The 17,526-nt window shown below is 43.5% G+C and overlaps 1 protein-coding gene across 2 annotated transcripts in view; it reads left to right on the top strand.

Moving 5' to 3' along the window:
* Positions 1-9,284, top strand: part of pard3ba (par-3 family cell polarity regulator beta a) — a 215,458-nt gene extending 206,174 nt beyond the window's left edge. For both annotated transcript variants that reach the window (XM_033616106.2, XM_033616107.2), the window contains one exon: positions 7,871-9,284. In XM_033616106.2, coding sequence (XP_033471997.2) covers positions 7,871-8,306 — 436 coding nt within the window. In that variant the 3' untranslated portion in view covers positions 8,307-9,284. The remainder of the gene's footprint in view (positions 1-7,870) is intronic.
* Positions 9,285-17,526: the final 8,242 nt, after the last annotated feature.

Below are 17,526 nucleotides of genomic sequence, written 5' to 3'. Positions count from 1 at the left end.
ATCCCGTCCGAATAGGGCTTTAGAGTAAAACAGAAGCAGAATTCATGTTGGCATAGCATCTATATCTTTGATCTCTGAACTATAGTAGCTAGTTCCTGACGTTAGTTTTCTAGTTTGTCAGTTAGAATCAAAGCCTCGTACATTTTGGTTTTGTGCCCTTGTCATTGGCTTGGGACGACTTAAGATTTCAAGACACAAAACTCTTGAGTTTGTGTCGTGGTATTTGACGTTCAGTTCATGAACACGTATAACGTGAAGTTCGTCATTAGCAACAAAAGTTCCTGCTGGTGTCCCGGCTACGTTTCTCCTCCAACTACTAGTGTAGACCTGACCACTGAATATCGGGCTACTTGCTAACGTTGTCTACACATCATTTGTCAAAGTTTTTTATAGGTAGCATTTGCGATCTTTGGGTGTGAATACTTGCATAGCTTGATGGGCTATTGCACTCTACTACACCTCCGACTCCATATTACGAATGCTCTTTTACAAGCTTTTAAATCTATACTGCTCAAAATTGGAATACCCTCGGACACTTTTGTCTTAATATAAATAATGTAAATCTTTCATGGTGCATGAGACGTAGCATCCTGCATTTCTACCCAGTATGTTGCTCATTACAAGCAAAATAATTAACTGATATTCATTACCTAACGTAGTTTTAAAGGTCTATATGTAAAATCTGTGAACACACAGAGGTATTCGTGTGTGTTTGTGTTCAAGTCTGACAGAGACACATGGTTGTTTTCCAGCTGTTTAGGGCCGGGGGTATTTGGGGGACCAGGATGCTCTAATAAGGAGCTGGGACTTAGGGGGGGAGGGGGGATACTAATTTCCTCCTTCCGTTTCCTAGGGGCAGGTGCAGGGTAACCCCCCCACCCCCTATTCCCCATGTTACCACCATACAAATTCTTCACTGTCATAATGGCAACACACACTCTCCCAGTCCCAGATGGACACACACACTCACACATTTTCCTTTCACTGTTGAGTATGTAATCATATACACTCCCAACGCACATTCACACGCATATAAATATGGATGTAATATTCAGGCTGTCGTTTTGCTCTCACCACACCGCACACACACACACACACACACACACACACACACACACACACTCAGAGGGTGGTTGGGAGTGTGGTATACGGTGCTGATGTTCTTGAAGTGTGAGTCAGATGTATTACACGGCGTGTCATTACAGCTTTCCACTCTAGTTGGTCCCTGTGGTTCACATCACACCCTGCACTGCTGCTCTATATAGACCTCAGAGGGACAGACGAGTGTGTGCATCTGTCTCTCCGCCTGCCTCCTGCTAAACACGGCTCGGCTTTTTCTGCATGGGAACTCCCTTTTCTTCTTTGTCTCCATTCTTCAAGTAAAAATATGAGAATTCAGTAAGCAAATTTCAACCAAAAAGTTCCAACATTTGCTCCAAAAAATGTACGTTAAGAAATTCAGTCGTGAATAAGGATGGAAATTGCCTCTTCCTAGTGCTGTCACTCCCATGTCTGTGTCTGTGTGCGGTAATAGTAGCTGTGTTAATAATAGCTGTATTACAATATCACCAGCACATTAAATAATAACACAGAGAAAAAATAACTAATTCATTCTTTCCTTTTTTGACATTTACTCAAACCTGTTTATTCCTCTCAACATCGCTCATGGATTCATCTCATTTGCATCTGATTTCTCTGTTTTTATTTTTATTTTGACACGTCAAACGTGTGCGTGGAACTCGCCTGACAGCTGAATGAAAACACACCTACTGTCTGTGTGTCTCTTGTTGTCATAAGCTCTTTTCAAGCCGGATTAGCTGTGCTGGCGGAGCTCCTTTAATTGTCATCACCGACGCCAACCAGTGTTTTATTTCGGCAGGAATCTGCCATGTTTGGCATGTTGTGTTTTTGGGAAAACTGTAGCTCACTTGTAAACCAATACACATCTTTTACATGTAGGTTAATGATGAGGGGGAACTTTATTCTCTCTCTTTTTTGGGCCTCTTTTATCTGCACTTCCTTTTTTTTTGGTGTGTTCCTTTTATGTGTTTATATGTCTTCCTCCTTCTCACGCTTCCCCACTTTCACACACAAACTTACTGATGAAGTTACGCAAGTTTACAAGTAAACAAGAGATCTCATTCTGACACTAGGAGTACACAAACGCACTCACAGAGGCACACACACTTGAAATGTTGTATTTGGATCCGCTACATTAAATCCTAATTTATGTAGAATTCAAATTATGGTTGGAGGACATTTCAGGTTAGCAAAGACCCGCAGAAACACACTCTCACACACACACACACACAGAGTAAAGCCATTTATTTCCCGACCAGGCTGAAGCCAGCTGTGTGACCTAGGGATGGGGAACTCTCTGTGTGTCACTGAGGCCCACGGACCCCCTAATCCCCCAGCTGCTTGGCCGGACACACACAGACACACAATGGCTCTAATGCACAATATGTCAGGACTTCCCTTATGTTTGCTTTCATACAATGTGTTTTTTTTAGATATACCAGATACTACAAATTCCAAATCTAGTGGTGAGATTAATTTATTAGGTTTTGGTGGTCAAAGGTCAAGGTCACTGTGACCTTTCACCCATCTTATTCTCTTGAATGCGATATCTCAAGTAGGTCCAAGGGGAATTTTCTTAAATGTAGCACAAACATCCACTTTGACTCAACAATAAATTTGTTAGATTTTGATGGTCAAAGGTCAAGGTCACTGTGACCTTGCATCCATCTTATTCTCATGAATGCGATATCTCAAGAAGGCCTGAGGGGAATTTTCTTAAATGTAGCACAAACGTCCACTTGGACTCAACAATACATTTATTTGATTTTGGTGGTCAAAGGTCAAGGTCACTGTGACCTTGCATCCATCTTATTTTTGTCAATGCGATATATCAAGTAGGTTCAAGAAGAATTTTCTTAAATGTAGCACAAACGTCCACTTGGACTCAACAATACATTTATTTGATTTTGGGGGTCAAAGGTCAAGGTCACTGTGACCTTATACCCATCTCATTCTTGTGAATGCGACATCTCAAGTAGGCCTGAAGGGAATTTTCTTAAATTTAGCACAAACGTCCACTCAGACTGAGCAATAAACTTATTAGATTTTGGTGGTCAAAGGTCAAGGTCACTGTGACCTTGCATCCATCTTATTTTCGTCAATGCGATATATCAAGTAGGTCCAAGGAGAATTTTCTTAAATGTAGCGCAAACGTCCACTTGGACTCAACAATAAACTTATTAGGTTTCGGTGGTCAAAGGTCACTGTGACCTCAAAACATGTTTTTGGCCATAACTCAGCAACTCATACACTAATTATTGCAAAATTTCACACAAATATCGAATAGGATATAATGATGAAGTGACGACATTTTGTATACAAAAGGTCAAAGGTCAAATTCACTGCGACATCACTTCTTTGGTCATTATTCAACGTCATATCTCAGGAACAGAAGTTGAGACATTTGTTCAGACACTGATTTGGTGACACTAATCTAGTGTCTACCTTGAAACTGTGCTAATTGTTTAGATCGATCGATTAGTAGTTTTGTTTATTGTCAGACTCTTTTTGCTAAGTCCATCTGGCTTTTTTTGGGTTGTTGTGCAGTGTTGGCAGCTGTTGCCAATGATGGAATAGCAACTTTCTTTCTCTGCGGGATTCTCCGCCATTGAATCAAGCTTTCACCAAAGCACAGCCAATAGGATTGTCCTTTCTCTGAACTGACCTGTGATTGGCTAAAGTCTGCTGTCACAGGCAAAATTTTCTAAAGCCTGAAAACAGAGCCAATATGAGGTGTAGAAGACTAATTTTCTGTCAGTCTACTTGAATTACAAAATGCTCACAGGTTATAATGGGATTTTTGCCCAATGGCGCCAAAATTAAACTGCCTACCCCAGCTTTAAGATTCTAACCTCCCCTCAGGTCCCCTTGAAAATATCACACTGTCAGACTCTCACCTTCCTGAAGAGACAGAATGACTCCCATATGAGCAGACAAAAGGCAACTTGGGCGACTAAGCTGTGTCATGCTAAGGTCAAAGGTCATCTAGAACCTGTGCACCATGGCACTACAGGGATTAAACTAACTAACTAAACTAAACTGTTCAAGGATTGTTCTACATGTGTATTTATTGTTGCCCATACCACTGCTTTGCCCTCTTTATTACCTCGGAGAAGCTAAAAATAGCACTGTGAATGAGAAAGGAGTGAAAGGGGAAGTGCAAAGATGACAGAGGCATTTAAATAACAGAGGTGCATAAGGGGGTGATGAACAGATATTAAGGGGAGAGGTCACTGAGGTGATAGAGACGGAGAGGAAGATGAATATTCAAGTGGAAACTGTGTGGAAATTGAAGATCTCAGAGGGGGAAATTTAAGGAGAATGATGAGAGAGGAGCGGGGAAGCCGGCGGAGGTTCCTGTCTGTTTGGGTGGCCCTGAATCGGGCCGAGGACCCAGGTGTTCCCCCTCCTCTACCCACTATATCACTCCATCCTTTCTTTCTTTCCACTTTGCCTCCCCTGGTGGCCTTCACCATTTAATCTGGATTAATGAGCAGGCTGACCTTCGTCTCTCTTTCTCTCTCCCGCGCTTTCCACTCCTCGCCGAGCTTGAATATATTGTTCTTACCCAGACTCCCTCCACATCTGCTTCTGTCTCCTCACATTGTAATTTCAGATGAAATCTCTCCCTCTCTCTGTTCTCTTTCTGTCCTCTCAGATCTCTTTTTTGTGTGTTTTAATGCTTCCTTACCTTATCTTAAGCCGTAGCAATGCATGTCTATCTGTGCGTGTGTGTGTGCGGCTCCGTCTTTCCTGCTCTGCTGACTGACAAGGCAGTGCTGTTCATTCTTGGGGCCACCTGTGTATCCTGTCCCACCGCTCTGTTTGGGTGGTCAGGCCTCCCAGCCCACAGAAAACACACTCTACTGATATCTGCAACACACACACACACATAGAAATCCACATCACCACAGTCCACGAATATCCTCAAGGGAAGATCGCTTATGCACAAGCACACACACACACAAACACAAGCTGTGTGCGACCTAATCTGTGGTGAGTGAGTCATTCTAATTGGCCAGTCAACAGGTGCTGAGCTGGACTCAAGGGAGCGGACAGAGGAGACGCACGGATATGATTGCAGAACAAGGGAGAGGCTAAGCTCAAGGCTTCTGTGTAATAACTACAGTGGGAACCATTGTTGGAGGGTGGGAAGTAAACGTCTAAATCTGTGCGCCGCTGTCTGCTGCTGAATGATGCAGTATAAGAATATGAACTGTAGTAAGTTAACGACAGCTTTAACATTTGCTGTTCAGGCTGCGTTTAGACCGACAATAGCATCACAAATGTGTGTTTACTTGCACTTAAATGACCTGTTGTTTTCTGCAGTTAAATGATTTCTTCAATGTTATCTTGGGCCCAATCCCATCTCTTATTTTGACTCCTACTCCTCTTCTTCAAGTGCCCCTTTACCCCTTGCAACAGAGTGCCAAGGGTAATGGTTGAAATGTTTCCCAATGAATTGGTGAAACCCTTCTCGACCCTGGTATATCATCAACAGTACATAAACAAATGTGACTGTGGCAATAATGATACGGTCAAAATGACATTGAGGTGATGGAGGTAGAAAAGCATGGGCGTTCGCAATTTGTTCACAACTTAAATTTCTGGCTCTCAACTGATCAAATGGAAAAAGAACACTGCGTCATTACCACTGGCGTTGCTCTGTAGGCTAACATTAGCAACCTGTGCTCTACCCTGCAGGTCTGCACCTATATTCAGAGTCGTATACCATCAGCAGGGGGGTATGCAACATGGAAATACGTCAAAATGTGGGACTGTCATGGCCAAATCAGCAATAACAATGTAGCGTTAGCTAGCTAGCTACCCAGACTAGATACAGCATTGGTGGTGGGCCTTCGATTATTCCTATGAAACCTGCTCAGTGGCGCACCGCTTCTGCATCATTGGGCCCATAGAGCAGGTGCACTAGAGACTTCAGCTGCCAAGCACAGTGGAGCGAGTGTGCCTGATCCGCCAACGTCCGCCGGCTGAGCGGCTGACTTCCAGTTTAGCACAATGCTAGCTTGAATGGGGATCAAATAATTTGATTTTGCAGCTCTGGTAGACTTTCCAAATGTTATCAAACTGAATGGATTAAATCTTGACAGTGGAACGAGTCATTTTCACAGGTTTGCAAAAGTGTAAGTCTTTTTGGGTCCAATGGCATCACACGATGGACCCCAAAAATTGCAGTACCACTGTTTGGCCACTAGGACAATTGTCTTCAAAGCCTGGTTCAATTCCTGGGGGCTTGACTGAGACACGAATTTGCGTTTCCGAGGATATTGAAGCCATAACCATCCCTACTCTGCCTCTAATTGGCCTGCCTGATGTCTAATCTGAACCAACTCAACCACTGAAGGCAACAAGTACTCGTCAATCAGAGGAAGGGTAGGGTAAATCATGCATTGGCTATCCTAGGACAGGCATATTAGCTACGCAGACAGTATACCTCAGGCATTTTTTTGTCAGGCTTGTTGAGAAAAAATGACCTTGTTACATTGATGTGGCATTGAAATGGTTGTGGGATAAGAGATACCTAGATTTGTCTTGGGGAAAAAAGCATACTGAACTGAACTGAACCGTACCGTACCACTCTGTGGAAACAGGGCTCAAGTATCCTTTGTAAGTATATCCTGTCTCAGTCCTTGCCACAGCACAGTGCAGCAGCGTCGTCCAGGAACACATTGCTGTGGTCAAACACCAGTTTGTGCACTTGCACACGTAGCATGCCTCGTAGCTTGGAACAGGAAAAGATGAATATGATTGCTGTCTTAGAGGAGAGTTATGTAGCGTCTGATAAGCCTTCAAACTGGACTTCCTGTTTCATACCAGTGTTTGATGTTGTCACTGGTAACCCTTCACTAATGTAGACCCTTGAGGTGTGTGTGTTTAGCTTTAAAGTACTCTTAACTGCTACCATATATGGCAAAAAGATTCAGTGGTGTGGTTTATGTTAGACTGTAATGGTGCTGAGTGTAACGCCAAAAGTGATCATTTATGATGTTGACAGGGCTCATTGTAGATCACCACTTTTAAAAATAGGGGAGTTCCCCTTACAGCTAGGCCGACGAAGACCTGACTTTTAGATTTGCTTACTTGCTTTAGCGAGACATGTGTCACTCAGCACTGGAAACAGCACATAAGATGGAAAACATTTGAATGGGCCTGTGAAAGGTGAGCAGCCCTCCCTTTTCTTTCCTCCTCTCACTCTTTCCCCCTCTTTCTCTTTCTCTCCAGCTCCTTCTCTCTCTCTCCGTCTCTCACTCCTTCCATCTCCCCGAGGCCCGCGTGTCGCCTTACCCAGGGGTTTAGCCCCTAATCACCCAGAGCTAGTGGGAGGGAACCGGAGACTTCCAGCTGGCTGCCTCGTTACTGCAGACCCCTGGGACACACACATTCCACCACACTCCAGCTAAACACACTCACACAACCTCATATATGCTTACCAAGGCATTTGCTGTTATCTCTTGGCATCTCTCCATCCACGTCCCCCCCACAACTCGATCTTGCCAAGGCCACAGCCTCGCCACGTAAACTGAATAACAGGAGGAGGCTTACCGCAAGGGAGGGCCAAATCTCTGGCACGTCCTCGAACTCCCAACCAGTTTAAACCAGTATTAAATATTGTCTTCCTTTGTACTCTCAAGCATACATATGTATGTGTGTGTACATGTGTGTGTGTCTTCACTAATGGTGTCTGACAGTCCCACAGACCAGCTCCAGGCTAATATCAGGTGCAGTCAGTACTTTCTAATTTTTCATTGACAACCATTTTGTCTTTCAGGAGGGATCCATATGATTACCCCACCCACTCCAGACCCGTGCCAAGAGAACCAGCCCCCTACCCCGGCCACTACCATGACCCTCCTGCCTCCAGCCGCCCTGGCCATGTGCAACCCCCCCAGACGGGCGCACAATCCTATCAGGCACCCAGCAACCAACGCTACCACCCGTCATCCCCCGGCGCAGGACAGCAGCACCGCGCAGCAGCGAGGCAGGACGTCCCCCCTTCGCCCACTGCAGGCCGCAGAGGACGGCACTACTACGAAGCCGCTGGAGGGCGGGTGGACGTCTACCGGCAGGCTAGCCCTGGCCGCTACACCAGCCCAGAGAGGTACCCCGACACCAGGGAACGCTACGCCAGCCCCGAGCGCTACGGCTACGGAGACGAAAGACAGCCTGACCCAAGGCGGAAGAACCCCATGATAGGTGCAGTGTAGAAGGTACTCCTCAGTCACAGACTCCTCTCATCTCACCTCCAAAAGTCGAGTCAGTCATACAAAGAATATAAATACCTCCAAATTCATGTGTTTCCAGATTTGTGAAACATAATATCAGCTGTCACCGAAGCTGCCAATGCGAATAAGTGAGATTTTGCTATATTAATTTATCTGATCAGGAACCCTGAAAGCAATAAGTGACAAGCTGGGAGGCTAAAATAAGGCTTATTTACAGAACCATCTGGTCATAACTCTCTCCACAGGCCAAGACAGATTTAACAAGCGTGAAAGACTGTGTGTGTGTGTGAGTGTGTGTACGTGTACGTGTGTGTGTGTACATATCTATACATGTTTGCTTGTGTATATTTACAAGTGTGCTGTTTATATCAACAGGAAGTTATTTTGATAGATTTTATATTGTTGAATTGAAATTAATGTTGATTAAATTAATGACACAGATATTTAGAGTTAACTTGTTGTATAGAATGAAGTCTTTTCCAGCATTTTGCACAAGCTGATCAAACTGAAGGAAATAAAGAGGGATCACCTTGACCAGGCAGACCAGGAGACACAGGAAGTTGAAGTCGACAAACAGGAAACAGGAAGTAACTCTTCAAAGTATCCTCTTGTCCTTGATGTTTTTGTCTCTTGAACTTCCTTTACATCCTGCTATCACTTTTTGTATTTCTGCCTTTTGTTTTATTTGGATGTGGACATGAATGATGCATTTACTGTACATTTGTCAAATGTGTAACTGCAGTGAGTTTGTGATATTGTTGTGGTGTTTCTAATAAAATGTATAAATCTTGACCCACACACAGGCTACAGTATATAAAGAGCTAACAAAGGGTTTAATTAAACATATCACTGCACTGAAAACTTACTAAATGTGTTACTGGTGGTTTGATTCAAACATGCTGTCAAATAAATGCATGATTTTTTTTATACAAATATTTTGCATTAAATATTTTGGAATTCTCTCTCCGAGCCGCTCCAAATCATTTTATGCTTTTTCTAACCTATTATGCTCATTTTCAGGTTCATACTTGTATTTAAGGTTTTCATTTCAACATGTTTACATGCTTTAATGGTCAGAAAACACTTTGTTTCCCCTGTACTATTTTTCTCATACAGTTTTACCGTCCATTTCTAACCCCCTCCTGCCAAAAAATCCCAAGCTACTCTGGTTGGTTAGCATTTTCTGGTCTTCCGTATATCTGCGTCTCTGCATTGTCACCAACAGAGAATAGCAGCACTATTTACCCTGAAAAATCACCAATATAAGCTTGTAAACACAACTGGACATGTTCCAGCAGGAATATGAAATGAAATCAAGGAGAAATTGACACCATCAGCATGCAAGTTTATATGTTTCTATGATGTTAGCATGTAGCCACATGTATGTAGCAGTGTACTTGCAGCCAGAAAATTACTGTAACCGAAAATGGCGGCACTTTTTACCCTGACAAATCACCAATATAAGCTTGTAAACACAACTGGACATGTTCCAGCAGGAATATGAAACGAAATCAGGGAGAAATTATCATCATCAGCAATCAAGTTTCCATGTTTCCATGACATTAGCATGTAGCTACATGTAGCAGTGTACTTGCAGCCAGAAAATGACTGTAACCGAGAATGCCGGCACTTTTTACCCAGAATAATCACCAATATAAGCTTGTTAGCACAACTGGACATGTTCTAGCAGGAATATGAAACAAAACCAGGGAGAAATTAACAGCCTCTCTCCATCAGCAACCAAGTTTATGTGTTTCCTTGACGTTAGCATGGAACTACATGTATGTAGCCATATACTTGCAGCCAGGGAATGAATGTAACCAAAAATAGTGCCATTTTTACCCAGAAAAATCACCAATATAAGCTTGTAAGCACAACTGAACATATGAAACAGGAATATAAAAATGAAATCAGGGAGAAATCAACACCATCAGCAACCAAGTTTACATGTTTCTATGACATTAGCATGAAGGTACATGTATGTAGCAGTGTACTTGCAGCTAGAGAATGACTGCAACTGAGAATGGTGGCACGTTTTACCATGAAAAATCACCTATATAAGCTTGTAAACTAAATTGGACATGTTCTGGCAGGAATATGAAACAAAATCAGGGAGAAATTAACGCCATCAGCAACCAAGTTTATGTGTTTCCATGGCGTTAGCATGAAGCTACATGTACGTAGCAGTGTACTTTCAGCCAGACTATGACTGTAACCGAAAATGGCGGCACTTTTTACCCAGAAAAATCACCAATATGAGCTTGTTAACACAACTGGACATGTTCCAGCAGGAATATGAAACAAAACGAGAAATTAACACCAAGTTTACATGTTTCCATGATGTTAGCATGCAGCCACATGTATGTAGCAGTGTACTAGCACCTCGAGAATGACTGTAACCAAGAATGGCGGCACTTTTACCCAAAACAAATCACCAAGATTTTTTCTAAACACAGCTGGATATATTCAAGCAGGAATATGATCTGAAATACGTGAAAAATTTACAACATCAGCAACAAAAGTGTACATGTGTCCCTGATGTTACCATGTAGCTACATGTAGCAGTGTACTTGCAACCAAGGAATGACCGTAACGGAGCATAGCGGCATTTTTCACCATGGAAAAATCCCCAATAAAAATTTCGAAACACAACCGATTGCAACAGAAATATGATCTGAAATCAGGGATAAATTTACAACATCAGCAACCAAGGTTACATGTTATCCTGAGGTTAGCATGTAGCTTTATTTAGCAGTGTACCAGTTGCAATAGCGTGCCTGGATCAGATGACCCTATAAAGAAATCCTGCACATTATGACATCATACTGTAGCCAGAGAAGAAAAGACAAAGTATTTACTGCAGTAGGAAACCTAAGCTTTTGCTCACAGGGATTTCTTCCACATATGTTTACTTAATTATGTGAAATTTTGGCCACATCTAATAAAAACATCCTTAATTGTAAAACTAAATGAAGAACACAAAATGTGGAAATGCATAATAGGTCCCCTTTAACCAGTTATCCAGACTATGCATATTTAAAATTTTCAGTCAAACTACGACAACACTGTGAGTCATCACTTTAAAAATTCATTAAAATATTCAGCTTAATTTCTCCGAGCACAATCTCCAGATAAATTTGCCCTGTGAGATGACTGATAAGAGTAGCCAGAGCTCTGATAATGACTAAATCATATTCGACAATTAGAGACAGGGAAAACTCCACTAGAAAATGATTACTGCCCAATTTGCTCTCAGAAATAAAGATGGCGCTGATTGGTGAAATTAGACTTGAAATGAGGAATAATTAGAGTGTGGAGAAGGCTTTTTCTATCAGTTAGTGTTTAATTAACGTCAAGGCCAACGAGGACCGGGCCCCTGCTGATCCGTCTAGTCTGTGCACCACTTTGACCCTCTTCTGTCTGGGCTCAAATAGACTTTTCGAATCAGCCAGCACAGGCCGGGTGATTTTGTTTCAGTCAATTTTAAGAAAATGAACCCTTTCCCAGATAAAGTGAGTGAGCACATCAATGATCCTAACCTATCTCAGATGAGCCACGAGCCCTCTGGCTGACGAACAAATGCTTATTACGTACAGCACATTTCTATTCATATAGTATTGTTTCAAACAGCATTGTAATGCATAACAAACCAGAATAGATACAAGCTGGATAAACAGTAAAGGGAAGAAACGCAGCGGCTGTCTGCTCGCCATCCTGTGATGACAGAACACTTCACCATCATCACACATTCACTGCAGCTTTGTTCCTGTGAGCCATTATTTCAGTCACGTTCTGCATGTTTTAGTTCATTAACAGTCACATGTACCGTAGGCTTACCATCACCAAAGGCATTACCAAGCCATGATAATGGCATGATTATGTGATGGTAATGCAGTTGCAAGCATGAAACATGTCAAAAGCACTCTTTAGTGTGCCCTTCAAAGACATTCCTAATATCTCAGCTTTGAGTGTCAGCTGATGAAACGTTTCATCAGCTGGGAATTATTACTTTTGCTAGACAGAGTCGGGACCAAGTCATTGTTTCGCTAGCCAAAAGTGAGTCTCAAGTCTTTGCACCCAAGTCCAAAATCGAATCCCAAGTCAAGACTGACAACTCCTAAGTCTTTAAATTTCAAGTCCTATCCTCAAGTCATAATGGGCTCTTGTACCCTTGGCATTATCGCCCTACACTAACATTAGCCTTGACTAAGCAAGGTATAAAGAGACCTGGATACAGCTTCCAAGGCAGGACCCCGTTCATTCTTCTGCGATACGCTCAGTGGCACATGAAGCCAAAATAGTTCGACTGCAGCGTCTGAAATTACTCAGGTGATCCGCGGATTATCGGCACTGCTTCCACACTGTGTTGCCCAAAGAGCAGGCGCGCAAGAGACTTCTGCCGGCTACTTTCGGTTTCGGCATTTTGTGACCTTGAATAGGCATCAAAAGATTCAATCATGCAGCTTTTCTAGACTCTCCAAATGTTATCGGACCGACTGGATTAATCCCAATACTGAAACAAGTCATTTTGTGGGGGTTGTGATACTCAAAAAAATTTATTCACCGATTTACAGACGTCACTTTTGCAACGTAAGTCTTTTTGAGCCACAGGGTATCATGTGACGGTGTAATTACACTGTTTGGCCACTATAAAACACCTGGCGCTCTTCCTGGGGGCCTGGTGCTCACCAACCTAATGTTAGTTCTCAATGTTTCTCTCCTGCAACTCGATTGGTTGCTGTCAGATTTCTTCAAACCAAGTATTTGCACTCCAACTATTTGTGGCACACTTTCTAAAGAACATACTTTTTAATCTTTGGGCTTGGGGGAAGGTATCAAGTCTTCTCAAGTCAAAAGGCTCAAGTCCAAGTAAAGTCACGAGTAATTGGCGTTAAAGTACAAATCGGCTTGCAAGTCTTTTTTGATTTTGTCAAGTATAAAGTCATCAAATTTATGTCTCAGGGCTGACTTGAGTCCAAGTCATGTGACTCAAGTCTATACTGTATCTCTGTTGTTAGACGATAAAACAAGCAATAGGTAGGCCCTCGTACACACAAACAGGAAGATAGAAAAATTGTAACTAAAGGTCCACTTACTAGCTTTTTGTAGGGCTTTTCCAGTCACATGATAATTGAGCAACTCCTTAAAAATAAAACTACAGAATAAGCAAGTAAATGGACCTCGGGAAAAGGTTTGACTCAGAAAGTAAAGGCGATTATAGACGAATCTTGAATTCCACCAATGACAATATGAAAGTATTTCCTGTAGATCAGCAAGGAGCACGTCTTGTTTCATTCTCAGTGATGGCAAAACAACTTACAGCACTTAAGCTGGCTTCGCTGGCCATTCACTGTACTTTAAAGAATAACTACGCAGTAAACAGCCTCCTTCAAGTGCTTGTGGTCAGTTCGCTGCCAAAGACAATAAACAACAGCAAACGGAACATCCAAGAATTAATTGCATTTAACGTCCATTAAACAAAAGCTTTGAAATCACTGTCAGGAGTGCTTGGCTCTAACACACATCTTATGTAGTTTTCAGTGTGTGTGCGTGTCTTGTGAGTGTCTCCCCTTTGTTCATGGTCATTTAGATGCTTTAGTTGAGTCACATGACTCACGCACTCAGACTGGACGCGGTCACGGCTGTTGATGCACTGGCAGACGTATTTTCATGCTTCATATCAGCAAGTTTCCCTCTCCCACCAGGAAGCCCAAACCCTTCCTTAAAAAGCTATTTGTCTATTTTCCACTCCCATCCGCCTTTTCTTGAAGTTCCTTGACGATTCCGCTCAGTTCTTTTTGAAAATTCACTTACCCTTTCGTCTTGTGTTATGAGTTTTTTTTTGCGTGAATTAATTTGACACCTCATAAGCCCAAATTCTTGTCGCAGTTCCCGAAAAAGGAAGAGAAAAATGCAGAAGCACAGGCTGTTCCCCAGTCGATTGTCATGAATCGCAGGTTGTGGGAGAATTCCCTGGTTATGTTCTCTTAGCATTACCTATTCTGCCGGCGCCCCTGTCGAACACCTTAGCTTGTTAGCATGTGTCAATCAAAAGCCGTGCTCTGGGGAGGGCAAAGTGGAGAGCTGAAACAGTTATCTCTCTGCCACACAGCTCCCCCAAAAAAAGAGCTCGGAGAGATAGAAAGAGATGGAGGGGTGTGTGTGGGGACTGTATGCCCTCGCACCGCCGAATGAAGGTACGGGTGAGTGCCCACAGTGACCTCGGCCTGCTCTCGCCCCCCTCCCCTTTCATCCTCTTCATTAAAGGCACATTCCACCGCATTAGCCTGCTGTCCTTCTGTCCTTCACCTGCTGCCATTCATTTCAATTCATCCCTCGTTATGGCATCATGGTCTCGGAATCGAGAGTAGTCAAAGCGGGCCGAGCAGAGCTTCTCATTTAATTATACAGTTCATTAGAAAGCCGCCGCCCCCCCCTCCCAGGTCTGAGACAGGCCATGGGAATAGCTGGTGGCTAATGTGCAGTTTAAACGGCCTGAATATGGAGATTGGTGGAGTTATGGATTACCGTTACCCGTTAGCCTGCCCTTCACCCATCTCATTCGCTTTTATGTCTGCTGTGTAGCCTTTTGATACAGTATCACTCAAGTTAGAGTGTGCTCTTTGAGCCAGCATGTTTGTTTGATATTGTTCATGAGCTGTGAAATTGAATTTCCACAGTTGGCCTGATATTGGAAATAATTTCATATCCTGTGCAATATTCTTGCTTGGTTTCACCTTGTGCTGTGTTTAAGACATCCATTTTTACTTAATGTCTTTTTTCTTCTTCTTCTTCGTCTTGTGCCGAGTCGATACGGCAGCGCTGTTAATTTAGACCATATTTACCCTAAAAGCAATGATGGCTTGCTGGCTGCCTCTCGTTTGCCCACACACCACAGCCAAGCCACCAACCACCAACCTTTTCCACCAAGTGTCGCCATGGCAACGTGGCCCGCCGCTCCTGGCACAGCAGCCCCCTTTCAGAGCTGATGACATCGTTGTGGCAACAATGAAAGGTTCGTATATCCCATTATGGAGAAAAGCAGGATTTTTTTCGGGGGGCATGGTCAACCTCATGTACTGTAAAATCTTTTATCAAATACAACTGAAGTCTCTTTGTTCTTTGCAACAACGCCGGTGCCCAGTAACATGTGAGGAGCATGCAGCTGGAATCCATCTGCATTGCATTCAGCTGAGTGTGGTGAGCTTGTGGTGCAGCCAGTTAACATGAATACAAACCTTTATTTAGTAACACACAGCATTTCTTCCTCTTCTTCTGAGGTGCTTGTCAAATCTAAACATTTCTTTAAACCAGTGGATGCAACATGAGCCTGAGACCACTGAATGGTTTGTCGGCCTGCTCCCCGTGGGCTCCCACCTGAATAGCATTGTTTATTTGCTTCCTGTGCAGAGGAGGCTCAGAGCTGTTGGACTGGCCTCGCTCCTGCCTCTGTACCCTCTTACACCCCTGCCGGCATCCAAGCCCTCCGAAAACCTTCTCTTTATATATCTCCCCAGTCCCTCTCAGCTTTCCCATCGCTCCGACAATGAAAAACACCAAGAAGTGCTGTGCACTCTGGTGCTAACCCAAAGGCTAGCAGTGTGGTTCACTGGGTTGTGATGTGGCCAGCAACAGCTGAAGTCCGTGACCCCTGGACCCCATCCATCAGGCTTTCAGCACCAGCCCTGGCCTCTGACACACACAAAACTTCAGCCAAGGAATGGAAGCACGCAACAGGGAAATGCATCACTGTCAGAGAGACACTGGAACCATATAAAATTATATGTAGACACTTTGTCCAACACTTGACATGCACACAGAACAAATCTGCATGCAAGTTAACGCACACCACTGTGGTTGTGCATGTGACTGTAGAGTTATAAATGTTTCCAGAGGACTCGCGCTGCCAAAGTGCGGTTTTGTGTAAGTCCAGACTGAGCTGTCTGTCATGCACACACTCATGTCCTCGTATATTAAAGCAGCTAAAAGGATCTTTCATTTTGTCTTGATTTTGACGTCCCCTGTGGACAAAGCAAAAGTGTTTCCACCGCCTTGTGTCGTAAAGATGTTCATCTGGCTGGCATGTGAAAAACAAGATGCATCATTTTTATTCGTTTTTTTCTTTTCTGAACACAGTTGTTTGCAGGATGCATAGGCATGGATTTCAGGGATGGGGGCATGCAGGGGGAACGTCCCCCTCAATACTAAGAACTTGTGCATTTGTCAACCCCAATAAAAGCATGAAAGTAGCAGAGGACTTTTATTTTGATGATTAATTGAGGCAGAAAAGGTGTAAATCGGTGCAGAAAAATCCACCAAGGGCAGGAAATTAGGTGTTGAGTGCTCATAATTTCCTGGGGGAAGACCCTCCGACCCAGCCATGTCATATGTATAAAGTCCTATATAAAACCAAAGTGCTTTACTAATGTAGTAAATTTATTTTGAAAAACCCTGCATGAATCTAAAGACCAATCTTACACAACAAGACGAAACCATTTTAGAACGTTGGAGAGAAAAGTTGCAGTGGTGTGAACTGGACGGTCTGAGCTCGCCTCAGACTGATGGTGTCACCTGCAACTCAGCTGGTCAAATTGTCGGTGGCTGGTTTTAGAAAATAAAGCAAGTCACATGTTTCAAACGCCGTTTGTTTTCGCCGTTTCGTCACTACTACAAATGCAGTGATAGCCAGTATCTCCCTATAGCCCTTTTTAGATAGGAGTTGTGCAAATTTGCAGGAAAACCCAATCAGTCTTTTTCAGCATTGGCAGTATAAAAACAAAATCAGGGAGTGCAGCAAAATGCCGCCTGCCTACTTTTGTTCATACAGAATGCGCCTTTTTCGGGGCAATGGGGGGCGTGAGCAAGTAACAAAACGTGTAGCACAGCATGTGACGTAAACAGTGACGTGGGAGGGAAGCCGTGGCTGGTCAGTCCTTCAGCGATTCTCTCATAAGTCGGCCTGTTCTTCACCGTCCCCGTCATCTGACGGTTAATGGCCTCTTCGTTTGCGAGGACAAGGAGGGCGCGCAATTCCTTGTCTCCCCAGTTGCTCATCTTTACAGTGTCTGTCAGGTTTGTGTTTCCCTCTTGCTACTAGCTGCTCGCTAATTCCTGCTATCAGCTGTTTCCTGTTTATCCACCGCCAACAACAGCTCCTCCCACAAGTCATCAACAGCCCCTCCCGTTGTGGAAGGCCGCCTTG

Source organism: Epinephelus lanceolatus, chromosome 24 (assembly GCF_041903045.1).
Source record: "Epinephelus lanceolatus isolate andai-2023 chromosome 24, ASM4190304v1, whole genome shotgun sequence".
Lineage (NCBI taxonomy): Eukaryota > Metazoa > Chordata > Actinopteri > Perciformes > Serranidae > Epinephelus > Epinephelus lanceolatus.
The sequence above is the reverse complement of the archived record's forward strand: the minus strand, read 5'-3'. Positions and strand labels throughout refer to the sequence as shown.